The sequence below is a fragment of the Argentina silus genome (assembly GCF_951799395.1).
Source record: "Argentina silus genome assembly, contig: scaffold_575, whole genome shotgun sequence".
Lineage (NCBI taxonomy): Eukaryota > Metazoa > Chordata > Actinopteri > Argentiniformes > Argentinidae > Argentina > Argentina silus.
In genome coordinates, this window is record NW_028153240.1 from 1 (window position 1) to 16,908 (window position 16,908).

The following is a 16,908-nucleotide window of genomic DNA, read 5'->3' on the forward strand; positions in this document are numbered from 1 at the left end:
CCTCTATCCTCTATGTCCTCTCTACCACTAGTATGTATACCTCTATGCCCTCTCTAGCGTTTACACCTCTATGCTCCCTCTCTCCATCCTCCCAGGTGTACCACGAGCGCGTTAACACGCACGCCTCCAGCTCAGAGTTCGACTACGCCCGCCACGGGGTCAAGGACGTCTCCAAGGAGCTCCAGGGCCTCGAGGAGCACCCGGCCGTCCGCCTGCGCTTCACCAAGTGCTTCAGCTTCGCCAGCGCCCGGGCCGAGGCCGCCTACCTCACCCAGCGGGCGCGCTTCTTCGGCGACAACGAGGGCCTCGACGACTACATGGAGGCACGGGAGGGGATGCACCTGAAGAACGTGGACTTCCGGGAGCACATCCTGGCGTTCCCGGACCCGGCGCGGCAGCCGTGGTACTCCCGGCACCGCGTGTTCTGGCTGGCATCGGCGTTCCTGCTCTCCTGGCCGCTCCGGGTCGTGTCGGAATACCGCACGGCCTACGTGCACTACCACGTGGAGAAGCTGTTCGGGGGAAGGGGACGAGGGAGGCGGGGGAGGGGGAGGGAGGGGGGACAGCAGCGAGGGGGGGGACGGAGAACGGGGGAGGAGGAGGAGGAGGGGGAGGGGGAGGAGGGATGAACGGGGGGTCCAGCTACAGAGCGATCTCCAGGGTGAACACGGTGGACATGACGGAGCTGGAATGGCACATCCGCTGCAACCAGCAGATGGTGCCCAGCTACTCCGAGGCCCTGCTCATGGACCTGGACAACCCCCCCTCCTCCACCGCCACCGCCACCACCACCCCCACCCCCCCCTCCACCAACCCTGGGGTCCCCACCTCCGGCCAGGGAGGGGCTGGGGGGGCGGGCAACCCGGCTGGCGCCGTGGCCCTGCCGGTGGTCTTCAACTCGGCCTACCTCCTCCAGAGTTGCCCCCGCTGCCGTCGGACCACCTCCAGCTGCAGCCTGCCCTCCAGGCTCCGCGCGCCCACGGGACCCACCGCCATCCTCAACGCCACCGTGGCCGGGATGAGGGCCAATGTCCAGGGGGGCCAGGGGGGAGGAGCGGGGGGGAGGCTGGTGCTGAGCCGAAGTGGGTTCTCTCTGGGGAGGCTCGGGGCGTCGCGGCCGGCTAGCCTGTTCCACTCCCGCAGTATGGGGGGAGGGCTGGGGGGCAGGGGGGAGGACGGGGGAGGGGGAGGGGGAGGAGGAGGGGGAGGGGGGTTCCTGGGGTTGGGTTCCAGGCAGGACGATGAGGAGAGCAGAGGGGTGCTGGAGGGAGAGGGGGATGAGGAAGAGGAGGAGGACGACGAGGAGGAGGGGGGGGAGGAGGGAGAGAGGGACGAGGAGGCGGATCAGGAGGGGGGAGAGGGGGATGAAGGGAGGCAGGGAGAGAGGGATCGGCCGCCGGCCTATCAGGACGCGTTCTTCTTCCCCATTCTGATCGTACACGGCGGGGAGAGCTGTCACGCCGGAGACGACATGTGATGGACAGAACGAGAGAGAAGAGAGAGAGAGAGAGAGAGAGAGAGAGAGAGAGAGAGAGAGAGAGAGAGAGAGAGAGAGAGAGAGAGAGGGAGAGAGAGAGAGAGAATACACACTGGCAGAAAGTGAGAGAATACAGGGAAAGAAAGAGAGAGACAGAATACACTTGAGAGGAGAAAAGAGGAGAGATGGAAAAGGAAGAGGAGAAAATGAGAGAAGTTCCTGTCGTCTCAGAGACTCTGATGTTAGAAGGGACATTGAGGAACAGGGTGGGAAAGAAGGGAACGTGAGAGAGGAGGGAGGGTCGAGAGAGAGAGAGAGAGAGAGAACAGAGTGAATGGACGAAAAAAGACTGAAAATGGAATGTATTTCCAGATATCTATGCAAGGAAACAAGTGGGAGGGCCCAAAGATGGAGAGGGCAGACAGACAGAGAGGCAGACAGACAGACAGAGAGACAGACACACAGACAGAGAGACAGACACACACACAGACAGAGAGACAGACAGACAGAGAGACAGACACACAGACACACAGATAGTCAGACAGACAGACAAACAGATAGTCAGACAGACAGACATACACCACCATTTTGAAATTGGTCGTTTATGCCAGAGACATAGAGAAAAAGGGGATGAGAAGGAGAAGAAAGAGGAGGGCAAGAAAGACAGGAGCTGAAGATGAAAGCTAGACAGAGTACAGGTCAGGGGAGGCTGGCGGAGGTAGAAATCGGAGGACGGGCTCATTGGAATGCATGGAACTGAACACGGAATGGTATCAAACACAACGTGTGCGGTAGAATTCCGTTCCATGCATTACAATGAGCCCGTCCTCCGATTTCTACCTCCACCAGCCTCCCCTGGTCTACAGGTGACACTCTCATCTGTCTTCCAAAGTGAGAGAGAACGTTCTCTTCACCGTCTGCTCTACAGAGATCACTCAGACACCGCTGTGAAGGGTTCAAACCCTTGACCGGACCAAGCCGTACATGGCTGAGCCCAAACGTCTGGTAGCTGGCACCGTCTCACCCAAGACCTCAGAACTATTGGATATACCGGCGGCTCTGGTCCAATAAAAAGAACCCCCCCAGAACTGAGAATGGTATGGTCCATCTCCCCCCAGAGTGGATTAGTCCACCTGCGATCTCCCAGGACCTGACTATTCCTCTTCATCGCATCACCCAGAGAAACAAAATGGAGGACACCTGATATCTCCTCCCCTCCTCCTCCATCATCCCTCTGTCCCCCGTCATCCCTCTCTCCCCGCTGCTCAGCAGAGCGCCAGGATCGCTGGCTCCATCGCCTTTACAACAACAACAACAACAACAACAACAACAACAAATATCACTGGTTTAAATCTCTTCAACCTTTCTCTTCTGCTTCCTGTAGAGGGATAGATACAGTGGGATGGGATGGGATGAGATCTCAAAGAAGAAGGGGATGATCCATGGTTCTTTCCTCCACTACCCCTTGGCCTGGGGTCGTCTACCCAGGGTGAGGGTTGAGGGGCTGGGCTTGAGCTACAAGCAGCTCCCCCTCTCCCCTGCCCACCTCCATGCTTTGGGATGGGTCTGTGGCTGGAGGTTGGTGGTGCTGACTGGGGTTCTCTCTACGGGGTTCATGGAGGTCTCAGGGTTTCCAGGGGCTCAGCCAGGGATTCTAGCCCTAACCTCAGGCCTCCTGCCCTGGCTTGGGTCGCCACGGAGGGGCCCCTCAGGATGGATCTATTGGTCGGGTCTGTCTTAGAATGTGTTCTGAAATAAAGACAATGGAACCTTCCGGAATGGAACCCTCCTGAAATGGAAAACGTATCATGGGAATGTATGACCAATGAGGTTTTAATGACTGCGGACATTCAGCCAATCAGGCTTGAGGAGAATGATGATGGAGAGGTTCTATTGACAGAACTTTCCGGAATGAAACTAGACCACATACCACATATAGACCAGAGGGGATGACCTGGTTTAGACACACACACACACACACACACACACACACACACACACACACACACACACACACACACACACACACATTAAGTGACCCACAAGCCTCCGGTGAAATGGAGGAAATATAAGTACAAATCAAACTGTGATTGTCAGGTCCAGAAGAACAATATGAGTGGGACACACTCACACACATGCACACACACACACACACACACACACACACACACACACACACACACACATTCACAGAGAAGAGAGAAAACAGAAATGAGGAACAAGGTTCTTCTCTGACTCAGTTTAAACACTCGCTTCGTTTCTAAAAGCACTGAATCACTCTGTGTTAGTTTGCACTACCGTGTTGATGCCTGGTTTGGATTGTTTTGGTTCTGTTTATTTGGTTGTTTTGTTTATATTGATGTTTTGGGGGTTTTTGTGCCATTTTGTTGATGTTTTGGTTTATTTTGTGCCATTATTTTCACGCGTGTCTCACACCACCTCTGCCTCAGTCTGAGAACTGCTGACTGGCTTTTACAGGCCTGCTGTCATACTGGGAAGTCATGCTTCCTTCCTTCCTTCACTCCTTCCTTCCTTCCTTCCTTAATTCCTTCCTTAATTCCTTCCTTCCATCATGTTCTCCTCCCGTGAAGTTGAACAGATCTGAGAGTGGTGAAAGCTGCAGGGTGGAGGGAAGGAAGGATGGAAGGAGGGAGGGAGAGAGGGAGGGAAGGAAGGAAGGAGGGAGGGAGGGAAGGAAGGAGGGAGGGATGGATGTTTCAAAGGAAGGAAGGAGGGATGGATGAAAGGAAGAAGGAGGAAAGCATTTTGAACATGATCAGAGGGCTCATGGTAACACACCTCTGTGCTTGTCTGTGATTGGTTCACAGAGATCACGCTGCACAGAGCCTATTGGCCAATTGGGCCAGAGCGAAAAGAGTGCCAAGAGACCACCTTTTAGTGGCATGATCACACACACACACACACACACACACACACACACTCACACACACACACACACACACACACTCACACATGCATGCACACACACTCACACACTCACACGCACACCCAAGGGGGGTTCGAAGTTCCGAGAAGTTCCGAGAAGTTCTGAGTTCCAAAAACAGTGATATTCTAGAGTGTTGTTGTGTTAGAATGTTTGGGGGCCTCTGGCCTCCTCATAGGAGAGTGTTGGTTGGGGACCCTTATCAATGCTACATTAAAACAATGAATCCAATTCCTGATATTTCAAACTGTTGTTATTCCGCTGTGCTCTATCTAAGACTTATTATTGATACTATAATTATTACTCCTACTGCTCAGTGGCACAATAGACTGGTAGACAGGGAGAGAGAGAGAGAGAGAGAGAGAGGCAGAGAGAGAGAGACAGAGACGGAACGAGAGATTTGACCTGGGGTCAGTTTCCAGAGAGCTTCGTAGTTTAAGCAGTACTTAATTTCTCTTGAGAACCCCGCAAAGCCACGGGAGACTGACAACTGTAAACTAGTTGTCAGTCTCAGGTCAATCTTCTGTCCGTGAATGAACACAATTCGTTAAGTGCTTGTCTAGGAGAGGGGTGGGACTAGGTTTTCAAGAGAGATAAAGTACAATGTTAGCGATGAAGCTTTTGTGCAACTCTCCCCTGATGTCAAAGTTGAGCTGACTGTCAGTGAAATGTGATGGTTGGTTGGTTGGTTGGTTGAGTAACAGTCGGTAATGTCGGTAATGTAACAGAGTTCCCTGTAGACCAGGGGAGGCTGGTGGGGGTAGAAATCGGAGGACGGGCTCATCGTAATGCATGGAACGGAATGAGGAATGGTATGAAACCAGGTGTGTTCTGCCTCCACCGGCCTCCCCTGGCGTAGACACTGATTCAGGAGCAGCATACCCTCTGCAGTCCTCACCTTAAACATGGACTCAGATGCTAAAGGATCCTTGAGAGGACCCGACTCACCTCACCCCATTGAATCTGTTATTTAAAATGGCTTCACTTAAGGTTAAGGTTAGGGTTAGACTCAGGGTTAAGGTTAAGGTTAAGGTTAGAGTCAGGGTTCAGGTTAAGTTAAGGTTAGGGTTAGAGTCAGGGTTAAAGTAAAGGTAAGGGTTAGAGTTAAGGTAAGAGTTAAGGATAAGGGTTATGGTTATGGTTACAGTTATGGTTATGGTTACAGTTAAGGTTACGGTTAAGGTATGGTTAGGGTTAGGGTTAGGGTAAGGGTTGAGGGTAGGCTCATCCCAAGGATCCCACTTAGCATCTCCCTACTCTTAATGGGCATCAGACCAACAGATGACATCTTAATAGCCAGCAGCTTCTCCTAGGGAACGAATGATCCAAACCTGCAGCTTCAGACAGCCACAGCTTTTATAATAAAACAGAATGGCTGTCTATCTTCTCCAGCAGCTCAGTATACCTACCTGATAATAATTACATTATTGATGTCATTCAGTTACCACTGGATACGCTTCTGTACCTCGATGATGATGATGATGATGATGATGATGATGAGGAAGATGAAAGTTACCAATAAAGTCAAACTGCTTGATATACCAGGATCGTGCTTCGAGTTGTGGTGATTCGTATGGTGAATTCAGATTTTTTTTTTTTAAATGTTTGGGGGGGGGGGGGGGGGGGGGAATATAGAATTTCAATTCTATTCGATATCATTGCTTGCATCATTCCTAGTCCCAACCCTCCCCTAAAAGGAAAATTGTAATTATTATTATTTAAGAAAATATATAAATTAGTTTGTATTTCCCCCCCCACCCCACCCTCATCAGAGGACCTAAGTACTTTGCTTGTTTTATTCATTTTAACAGTTATTACAAATATATTCCATCTACTAGGTACTTATTTATGTTACTATTGTTTATTTATATATTTCTTTATTTTTTAACATGGTAATTTATGTCCATTGTGACACATGATATATTCCATTTTAATTGGTATAGTTCTTTAGATTTCCTTTTTAATGTGCTGCTCCCAGCCCATCCCACTTTTTTTTTATTTATTTTTTTTATATGTTTTTAGGGCATTTCTGCTTTATTGGGATAGAGACAGTAGAGATTGACAGGAAGGGTGGGAGAGAGAGAGAGAGAGGAGGGAGGACACGCAAGATAGGTCGAGGGTCGGAATCGAACCAGGAACCTTGCGATTACGTGGTAATCCCACCTTCCCATCCCACCTTTCCCGATATAGCACCCTGTCATTTCATTCTTAGTTTATGCCGTGTGATTCTGAGAAATATTATCTGCACTGCGTGGGTTATTTATAGGTTTTAGTAGCTGACCAATCAGAATGAGCCGATGTTGTCCTGCTGATGCGTAATGATGGTCTGTGGTTGTGTTCCTACCGGGAGAGAATGTAAGCTTTTCCCCCGAACTCTGAGGTCATTACCATGATGACCTAAGCATTACTCGCTCTCTCTCTCTCTCTCTCTTTCTCTCTCACTCAACCCCTCTCTCTCTCACCCCCTATCTCTCTCTTTCTCTCTCTCTCCCCCCTCTCTCTCACCCCCTATCTATTGCTTTCTCTCTCACTCCCCTATCTCTCTCTTTCTCTCTCACCCCCCCTCTCTCTCTCTTATCTTCTTCCATCATCTCTCTCTCTCTCTCTCACTACCCCCCCTCGCTCCCTCTCTCTCTCTCTCTTTCTGTCTCTCTCTCACTCACCCCCCCCCCCCCACTCTCTCTAATGACTGATATTGCATGTAATATCATTTTGATGAAGACTGAAGTCTAATCAGCCTTAGAACTGTTAAAGTGCTTCAGTCTAGCAATTACATGAAGATTAAATCCATGCTGTTGGAATCTATCTCAGTAAAAGCACCTTTAAGGGCACGCCACTTGTGTTACAGCGCCCTCTTCCGGCGAAGGGGAGGGCTTGCTGAGAGAGCCGTGGCCGGCCTTGGGATGGTAGGCTCACAGAAGGTTATTAGTCAATACAAAGTGCCGCGGCAATCACTGACGCCTTTTCAATTAATTGTAATGTAACTTCTAACGATTTAATGGCCTAGCTTGAAGGAGATTACTGCTCTCTCTCTCTCTCTCTCTCTCTCTCTCTCTCTCTCTCTCTCTCTCTCTCTCTCTCTCTCTCTCTCTCTAATCTTTTCGGAGGCTTAAGGGAACGGTAAGCCTTGGTAACGTTCAAGGGAAGAGAGACGGGGCCGGTGACCGACAAGACGACGAAGACCAGTCGCTAAAGTTTTCAAGCTGAAACCACCGGAATACCGTTGGAATCCCGTTAGAACACGGAGGACAGAAAATCGACCTGAAGACAGCTCCCTCTGTGGGTGGAACTGAAAAAGCCTCTGTCAATATTCGGTAAGATATTCTCTCGTCGTCAATTACGCGATGACGAGTAGGGGTAATTATTTTTTTGTAGCAAGGTATGCTAAACGGTGGTGTGTGTGTGTGTGTGTGTGGGACTGGTTTAAACGAGTCCACCGGGTATAGGTGTACACGTGATACACTTCTCTAGTTCCCTGTACGTTCTCTTACCGTTATTGAACAACCTAACTAACGACGTGTTAGAGGCCTGGGTTCAGGGACAGATAGACTTGTGGAGGGGATGCGATGGGAACAAAAACAACACCATCCAGGACAGAGCGAGAGAGGGGGGAGGGGGATATAGTGAGAGAGAGAGAGAGAGAGAGAGAGAGAGAGGTAGGTAGAGAGAGAGAGACAGAAAGAGAGGATGAAGAGAGGAAGGAGATAAGCCAGGGTAAGCCTCTTCCAGCCACGTCAAGCCCTGCAGATCAACGCGCCTAAAGGCTGCCGCTGGCTACTGCTTCACCCTGGTGCTTTACTGACTGATTTAGTTATTCAGTTATTTATTTATTTCTAATTCTGCTAACTGGATTAGACCCCTTGTGATGCGTCATCAGGGTCCTGGGTGAAGCCACAGCACGGCTGAGGAGAGGGAGAGTCTGGGCCCTCACCTCTCTCTTTCACACACACACACACACACACACACACACACACACAGACGCACACACACACACACGCACACACACACAGACGCACGCACACACACACACACACACACAGACACACACACACACACACACACAGACGCACACACACACACACACACACACACGCACACACACACACACACACAGACACACACAGACACACTGTCCTTGACAGCCAGGGGCCCTGTGGCAGGCCAAGCTGCAGCCAGTAAGCCTCTGCTGCTGGGTTAAGCTGAGTGTCTGTCTGGCACTGGATCCTGTTGAGGACCAGAGTCAAACACACACACACACACACACACACACACACACACACACACACACACACACACACACACCACAGGCGCGAAGAGCTTCCACTGTCCTACATTGAAAATAGCTCTCTCTCTCTCTCTCTTTCACACACACACACACACACACACACACACACACACACACACACACACACACACACACACACACACAAAGACACACAGTCATCCCTCTATTACCCATCCCTAAATCCTTCTTGCCCTAGCAAGGACAGAGAGGAAGGACAGGGAATGAAGCAAGACACACAGTCACACACACACACACACACACACACACACACACACACACACACACACACACACACACACACACTAGATGATAGACCTATAAAAACTTTATAGTCCTAACCCCACTCTTCCAACTTTGCCATCACCTCCATCAGTTTTTTTCGCCATCCCCCCCTCCCTCCTTCCATCCCCCCATCCCTCCCTCCCTCCATCCCCCCCTCCCTCCCTCCCTCCCTCCCTCCCTCCTTCCATCCCCCCATCCCTCCCTCCCTCTCTCCATCCCCCCATCCCTCCCTCCCTCCCTCCATCCCCCCATCCCTCCCTCCCTCCCTCCATCCAGACTATGTCTCTGTGGCGGTGAGTGTGGAGTCTCTCCTGAGCGATGCCATGTCTAACCTTCTCTCTCTCTCTCTCTCTCTCTTCTCCTCCTCCATCCATCCCTCCATCCCCCCTCCATCTCCACAGACCATGTCTAACCCTCTCTCTTCTCCTCCTCCATCCCTCCATCCCCCCTCCATCTCCACAGACCATGTCTAAACATCTCTCTCTTCTCCTCCTCTATCCATCCCTCCATCTCCACAGACCATGTCTAACCCTCTCTCTCTCTCTTCTCCTCCCTCCCTCCCTCCATCCATCCCTCCGCCCCTCCAGACCATGTGTCGTGACCAGAGTGACTCTGTGGCGTTGAGCGTGGAGACCCTCCTAAATGACACCATGTCTAACCCTCTCTCTCTCTCTTCTCCACCTCCCTCCATCCCTCCATCTCCCCCTCCACAGACCATGTCTCGTGACCAGTGTGGCGGAGGGTGTGAAGTCTCTCCTCCACGCCCTCTGCCACACTGGTCACGAGACATGGTCTCAGCAGACCCAGACCCAATGTCTCCTCCTCCATCCATCCCTCCATCCCCCTCTTCCACAGACCATGTCTCATGACCAGTGTGACCCTGAGCGACACCATGTCTAACCCTCTCTCTCTCTCTCTCTTCTCCATCCCTCCCCTCATCCCTCCTCCACAGACCATGTCTAACCCCCTCTCTCTCTCTCTCTCTTCTCCTCCCTCCATCCCTCCTCCATCCCTCCACAGACCATGTCTCGTGACCAGTGTGACCTTGAGCGACACCCTCTCTCTCTCTTTCTCCTCCCTCCCTCCCTCCATCCCTCCATCCTCCACAGACCATGTCTCGTGGAGTCTCTCCTGAGCAACACTGTCTAACTCTCTCTCTCTCTCTCTTCTCCTCCATCCATCCCTCCATCCTCCACAGACCATGTCTCGTGACCAGTGTGAACCATGCCTAACCCTCTCTCTCTTCTTCTCCTCCTCCATCCCTCCCTCCATCCCCTCCATCCCCACCCCTCCTCCACAGACCATGTCTCGTGACCAGTGTGACCCTGAGCGACACCATGGTCTAACCCTCTCTCTCTCTCTCTCTTCTCCTCCTCCATCCATCCCTCCCCTCATCCCTCCATCCACAGACCCATGTCTCACGACCAGTGTGAACCATGTCTAACCCTCTCTCTCTTCTCCTCCTCCATCCATCCTTCCCCTCATCCCTCTATCCACAGACCATGTCTCGTGACCAGTGTGACCTTGAGCGACACCATGTCTAACCCTCTCTCTCTCTCTCTCTCTCTTCTCCTCCATCCCTCCACAGACCATGTCTCACGACCAGTGTGAACCATGTCTAACCCTCTCTCTCTCTCTTCTCCTCCTCCATCCATCCCTCCCCTCATCCCTCCCTCCACAGACCATGTCTCACGACCAGTGTGAACCATGTCTAAACCCTCTCTCTCTCCTCCTCCCCTCATCCCTCCATCCACAGACCATGTCTCACGACCAGTGTGAACCATGTCTAACCCTCTCTCTCTCCTCTCCCCTCATCCCTCCATCCACAGACCATGTCTCCACGACCAATGTGACCCTGAGCGACACCATGTCTAACCCTCTCTCTCTCTCTTCTCCTCCTCCTCCCCCATCCCTCCCCTCATCCCTCCATCCACAGACCATGTCTCACGACCAGTGTGACCCTGAGCGACACCATGTCTAACCCTCTCTCTCTCTCTTCTCCTCCTCCTCCCCCCATCCCTCCCCTCATCCCTCCATCCACAGACCATGTCTCACGACCAGTGTGAACCATGTCTAACCCTCTCTCTCTCTCTCTCTCTCTCCTCATCCCCTCATCCCTCCCCTCATCCCTCCATCCACAGACCATGTCTCACGACCAGTGCGATTCGATGGCGGTGAGCGTGGAGTCGCTCCTGACGGATGCGGCGAGGATGCAGATCACGTGCCGCGAGCGCAGCGACCAGCTGGCGGCGGCGGCGCAGCGCTGCGGGAGGAGTCAGCTGACCTGCGGGAGCAGTGCCAGGCCACGCAGCTGGACATGGCCCGCCTCCGCAGGCAGCTGGAGGAGCTGCTGGACACCCAGACCCAGATGGAGGCCCGCGAGAGGCAGGCCCGCAAACTCAGCAAACAGCTCTGAGAGAAGAGGGGGAAGGAGGGGGGGTGGAGGGAGAGGGGGGGGGGGATGGAGGGGGTGGAGAGGAGATTGGGGGTGGGGAGGGAGGAGGTAGATGGGGGGGGGTGGAGGGTTAGGGTGAGGGGAGAAGAAGGGGTCAGAGAGGAAGAGAGGGAGGGGGAGGAGAGGAAGAGAGGGAGGGGGAGGAGAGGGATGGATGCGAAGGCTGCAATGGAGGGGAGAGTGAGACGAGAAAATGACAGGAGGCTCAGAGAGAGAAAGAGGGAGAGAGAAAGGGAGAGAGAAGGAGAGAGGGAACAGTGAGAAGGTGGGAGGGATGATACACACACAGCTCTCTCTCTCTCACACACACACCACACACACACACACACACACACACAGGGTGATTGATAGTTCTGTTTCTGGCTGTGCGACTGTGTGTACCTGAAGTGTTAATGACTTGTGTCTCTTCTGCCGTGTCTGGTAGACTTCTGCTAAATAAACCACTGTCTTGCTCCTCTCCTCTCCTCTCCTCTCCTCTCATCCTCTCATCTCGTCTGTTGCCCTCCTCCTCTTCTCTCATCCCTACCATCTCCTCTCCCCCCCTCTCCCTCCTCTTCTGCCCCCCCTCCTCCTCTGCCCCCTCCTCCTCCTCCTCTTCTAACCCCCCCCTCCTCCTCCACCCCCTTCTTCCCCCCCCCCACCCCAGTAGGAGACCCAGTCTGTCCATCCATACTAACACATTTAGCCAAAGTTCCCCCAACGTTGTTCGAAGGTTGTGAGGCAGCGTTACCATCCCGTTAGTTCAAAACCATGACAGTGACGTTGTGTTTATGTTGGAGGAGAAACGAGGAATGTAACAAATGAATGTTGTTGTTGTTCTGACTCATGACTCCCCCCTCCTGTCTCCCCCCTCCCGTGGACAATGTGAGACTTCTGACAAATAAAGGCTTCTTTATTGGTCATATCATTCTGACAGTTTTTTCTTGACGGTTTTTATGTACAAATACAAATACAAATACACATACAAATACACAGGCTGGAATGGCAGGTAGCAACAACACATTCACGCACACGTGAAACACACGTGAAATACACGTGAAACACACGTAAAATACACGTGAAATATACGTGAAACACACGTGAAACCTAAGTGAAGAACACATGAAATACACACGAACTACACAGCTGTTTGCATTGCATAGAAACGTGCAGCAAGTGAACCCGAGACAAGCCAGGGTACAGGGTACTGGGTACAGGGTACTGGTTACAGGGTAGAAGCTGTCAGCAAGGCATTAGGTGGGAGGGACAATAATGATCTTCAGAGTGTGTGTGTGTGTGTGTGTGTGTGTGTGTGTGTGTGAGTGAGTGCGTGTGCACGTACGTGTATGTGTGTGTGCATGTGTGTGTGAGTGCGCATGTGGGGGTGTGTGTGTGTGTGTGTAGGGCAGAGTGACTTTGAGCCAGGTAGGAGTGCTGACTGCAGTAGCCTTGGCTCTGGTCCTGAGTGATACTGATACTATCAGAGACGATTGATGTCCCTGTCACCCAGGCCCACGCTTCTATCTCTCACACACACACACACACACACACACACACACACACACACACACACACACACACACACACACACACACACACACACACACACACACACACACACACACACACACACACACACACACACACACACACACACACACACACACACACACTCACTCTCTATTACCCATCCCTAAATCTTGCTTGCCCTAGCAAGCACAGAGAATGAAGAAGCAACAGAAACGTGTTAGCATTAGCAAGCTACAGAAACATATGTCTGAAATACACAGAAATTATTTCACACACCAGTGAAATGGAAGACAGATTAGATATGTTCTTTGGTACAACAGTAGCATGAACGTGTGTATTTATTTATCTACTGTGGCGCAGCTCCTATAAACCACCAGTAGAGGGAGATAGAGCACCACACAAACCCTCAACATGTGGATTGTAGCTTGGTGACTCTGACTGTGTGTATGTGTGTGTGTGTGTGTGTGTGTGTGTGTGTGTGTGTGTGTGTGTGTGTGTGTGTGTGTGTGTGTGACTGATTAGTCTCATCTCCACTGCTTCTGGATAAGAGAAAGAAGGCAGGACATGTCAGTGATGTCACCCACCTCTGAGGCTCTACAGTGATGTCACACATCTCTGAGGTTCTACAGTGATGTCACACACCTCTGAGGCTCTACAGTGATGTCATCCATCCCAGAGGTTCTACAGTGATGTCACACACCTCTGAGGCTCTACAGTGATGTCATCCATCCCAGAGGTTCTACAGTGATGTCATCCATCCCAGAGGTTCTCTATCTATGATGTCATCTGTATCTTCACCATCGATAAGGACAGTGTTCCATCTCCACGGTCCACACTGGGAGCCCAACGGAACCTTCAGACTGTGGATGGAACCCAGAGGAACGAGCACAGAACTCCAGTGAGGAGAACAGTCACGCCTGCTCATTCCCTGCCGGGTGGAATGGCGGCCATCTTGTGGTGTACCATTTGGAAGTTTTAGCTTACAGCTTTATTAACAACCAACAATGTGTTACAATTCCATGTCGGCCATATTGGCCATGTCCGTTCTGCTCAGTCATTCTCTGGGAGCGAGACACTCTCCTATTATGACATCATCCCTGTCATGTGGAACCAGGATGTAACCTCTCTGATGCAGCGATCACTTCCTGTCCTGCTTTATTTAACAACATGTGATAGCATGGGGCTGGGTTAGTTACCGTGGAGACCAACATGTGATAGCACCACGATGGGGCTGGGTTAGTTACCGTGGAGACCAACATGTGATAGCACCACGATGGGGCTGGGTTAGTTACCGTGGAGACCAACATGTGATAGCACCACGATGGGGCTGGGTTAGTTACCGTGGAGACCAAGCCTGACTCACTGGGTCCTGACCCGTCAAACCAGCTGATTAAACCAGTAACGCTGATTAAACCAGTAACGCTGATTAAACCAGTAACACTGATTAAACCAGTAACGCTGATTAAACCAGTAACGCTGATTAAACCAGTAACACTGATTAAACCAGTAACACTGATTAAACCAGTAACACTGATTAAACCAGTAACACTGATTAAACCAGTAATGCTGATTAAACCAGAAACACTGAAACCATTCTTCTGTTGTCACATGAACTCCCCCTCAGAAACACTCATTGGGTGGAGTGTGTGTGTGTGTGTGTGTGTGTGTGTGTGTGTGTGTGCATGTGTGCACGGGAGGTGATCACTGCGGCCGGGCGGGGCTTCTGAGGAAGGGTTCCGTCTCGGAGGGCGTGGCCCCGGGTTCAACCCCCACCATCCTGAAGGATGACCCTTGACCTCTCTGCACCGCCACAAGCACCCCGATGAGCAGCCAGAAGAAGAAGTTCACCCACACCGCCGTCTGAGAGGGGGGAGGAGAGGGAGGGAGGGGGGGAGGGAGAGGAAAGGGCGGGGTGAGAGAGGGAGGGATGGAGGGATGGAGGGGGAGGGAGGGGGAGAGGGGGGGAGGGGGAGGGATGGAGAGAAAGATAGAGAGACACTGCCGTTACTGTGAGTGTGTGGAGAGAGAGAGAGAGAGGGAGAGAGAGAGAGACAGAGAGAGTGTGTGTGTAGTTGGGTACAGACCTCTGCCTTGTGCAGGCTGGTGTAGAACTGCTTCCCATTGTAAGGACTGGCCCATGTCCTGGTCTGGGCCTCATCACACCTACACACACACAGGCGCGCGCAAACACACACACACACACACACACACACACACACACACACACACACACATAGGGAGTAAGAACTGGGCTCAGTGTGTGTGTATGTGTATGTGTGCGTGTGTGTGTGTGTGCGTGCGTGTGTGTGTGTGTGTGTCTTACTTGGTGATGTTGGGTACAGTGTGCATGATGGAGTCACAGAGTGAGTCTCTGCCGATCTTCAACACACACCCCGTCACCAGCAGGAAGAACAGGAACACGCCACACACTCCCAGGGTCAGGTTCATCCATAACCTCTCTCTGGGGGTCACACAGAGGGCAGGGGTCACATAGGCTCACACACACACACAACTCCCTCATCCCCGTCCAGGCAGCAGGTGTAGACCAGGTAGAGGGACAGGGAGAAGCAGAGGATGGATGGATGGATGGACACACACACACACACACACACACACACACACACACACACACACACACACACACACACACACACACACACACACACACACACACACACACACACACACACACACACACACACACACACACACACACACACACACACACACACACACCCTCACCTCTTGACCTCCCCGTCCAGGCAGCAGGTGTAGACCAGGTAGAGGGACAGGGAGAAGCAGAGGATGGCCACACACACTGAGATGGCCGACATACGAAGTAGCAGAGGGAGGGAGGGCTGGAGCTCAGGGCCGAGATGGAGCCTGCTGTCAGGTTGTAGCTCACCCTGCCATACAGCATACACCGGCCCCCCCAGACTACCCTGGGGGAGGAGGGGGGGAGAGGGGGAGGGGGGGAGGGGAGGGGGGGGAGGGGAGGGAGGGAAGGGGAGGGGGGTTATCATATAGCTCCCTCATATAGGAGAACAAGCTAAAGACTAGTTGGTTCAGAACACACACACACTCACTCACTCACACACACTCACTCACACACACACACACACACACACACACACACACACACACACACACACACACACACACACACACAGAATCAATCAATCGAATGATTTTCTGTCTCCCAGGCCCCTCAAGGTCACATTCCTCAGCAGTTTTGTTCCTCTCCATTTGCAATGACAACCTGATCCACACAGTGTGTAATTGATTCCTATGCAAATCAGAGACCTCCGTAAAAACAAAGATATTAATTCCAAAATTACATTACATTTACGGCATTTAGCAGACGCCTTTATCCAAAGCGACTTACACCAAATACATTTGTTTAAATAAGTGAATCATCTCTCCATCAGTCATCATAAGATCAAGTAATCAATGCTCAGACCAGGGGCCATAGGCAGTCACAATGTTCAGACCAGGGGCCATAGGCAGTCACAATGTTCAGACCAGGGGCCATAGCCAGTCACAATGTTCAGACCAGGGCCATAGGCAGTCACAATGCTCAGACCAGGGGCCCATAGGCAGTCACAATGTTCAGACCAGGGGCCATAGGCAGTCACAATGTTCAGACCAGGGGCCATAGCCAGTCACAATGCTCAGACCAGGGGCCATAGGCAGTCACAATGCTCAGACCAGGGGCCATAGGCAGTCACAATGCTCAGACCAGGGGCCATAGGCAGTCACAATGCTCAGACCAGGGGCCATAGGCAGTCCACAATGCTCAGACCAGGGGTCATAGGCAGTCACAATGCTCAGACCAGGGGCCATAGGCAGTCACAATGCTCAGACCAGGGGTCATAGGCAGTCACAATGCTCAGACCAGGGGCCATAGGCAGTCACAATGCTAGAAGATGTAAAGGCTATGATTATGGTAACTGTCA

General features: G+C 52.0%; 1 protein-coding gene and 1 pseudogene across 2 annotated transcripts; one reads left to right on the top strand and one right to left on the bottom strand.

Annotated features, from left to right (window-relative positions):
* The first annotated feature begins 95 nt into the window (after nucleotides 1-95).
* On the top strand, nucleotides 96-1,477 carry LOC310824339 (transmembrane protein 151B-like; annotated as a pseudogene). The gene has a single exon. The product of its transcript is annotated as a transmembrane protein 151B-like (transcript).
* A 10,848-nt stretch (nucleotides 1,478-12,325) lies between these two features.
* Nucleotides 12,326-15,896, bottom strand: LOC310824338 (transmembrane protein 179B-like). The gene is given in 5 exon segments (XM_083697595.1): nucleotides 12,326-14,812; nucleotides 15,037-15,115; nucleotides 15,276-15,413; nucleotides 15,695-15,783; nucleotides 15,786-15,896. Coding segments are annotated over 5 exon segments (552 nt in total). The 5' UTR covers nucleotides 15,873-15,896; the 3' UTR covers nucleotides 12,326-14,653.
* Between the last annotated feature and the right edge of the window lie 1,012 nt (nucleotides 15,897-16,908).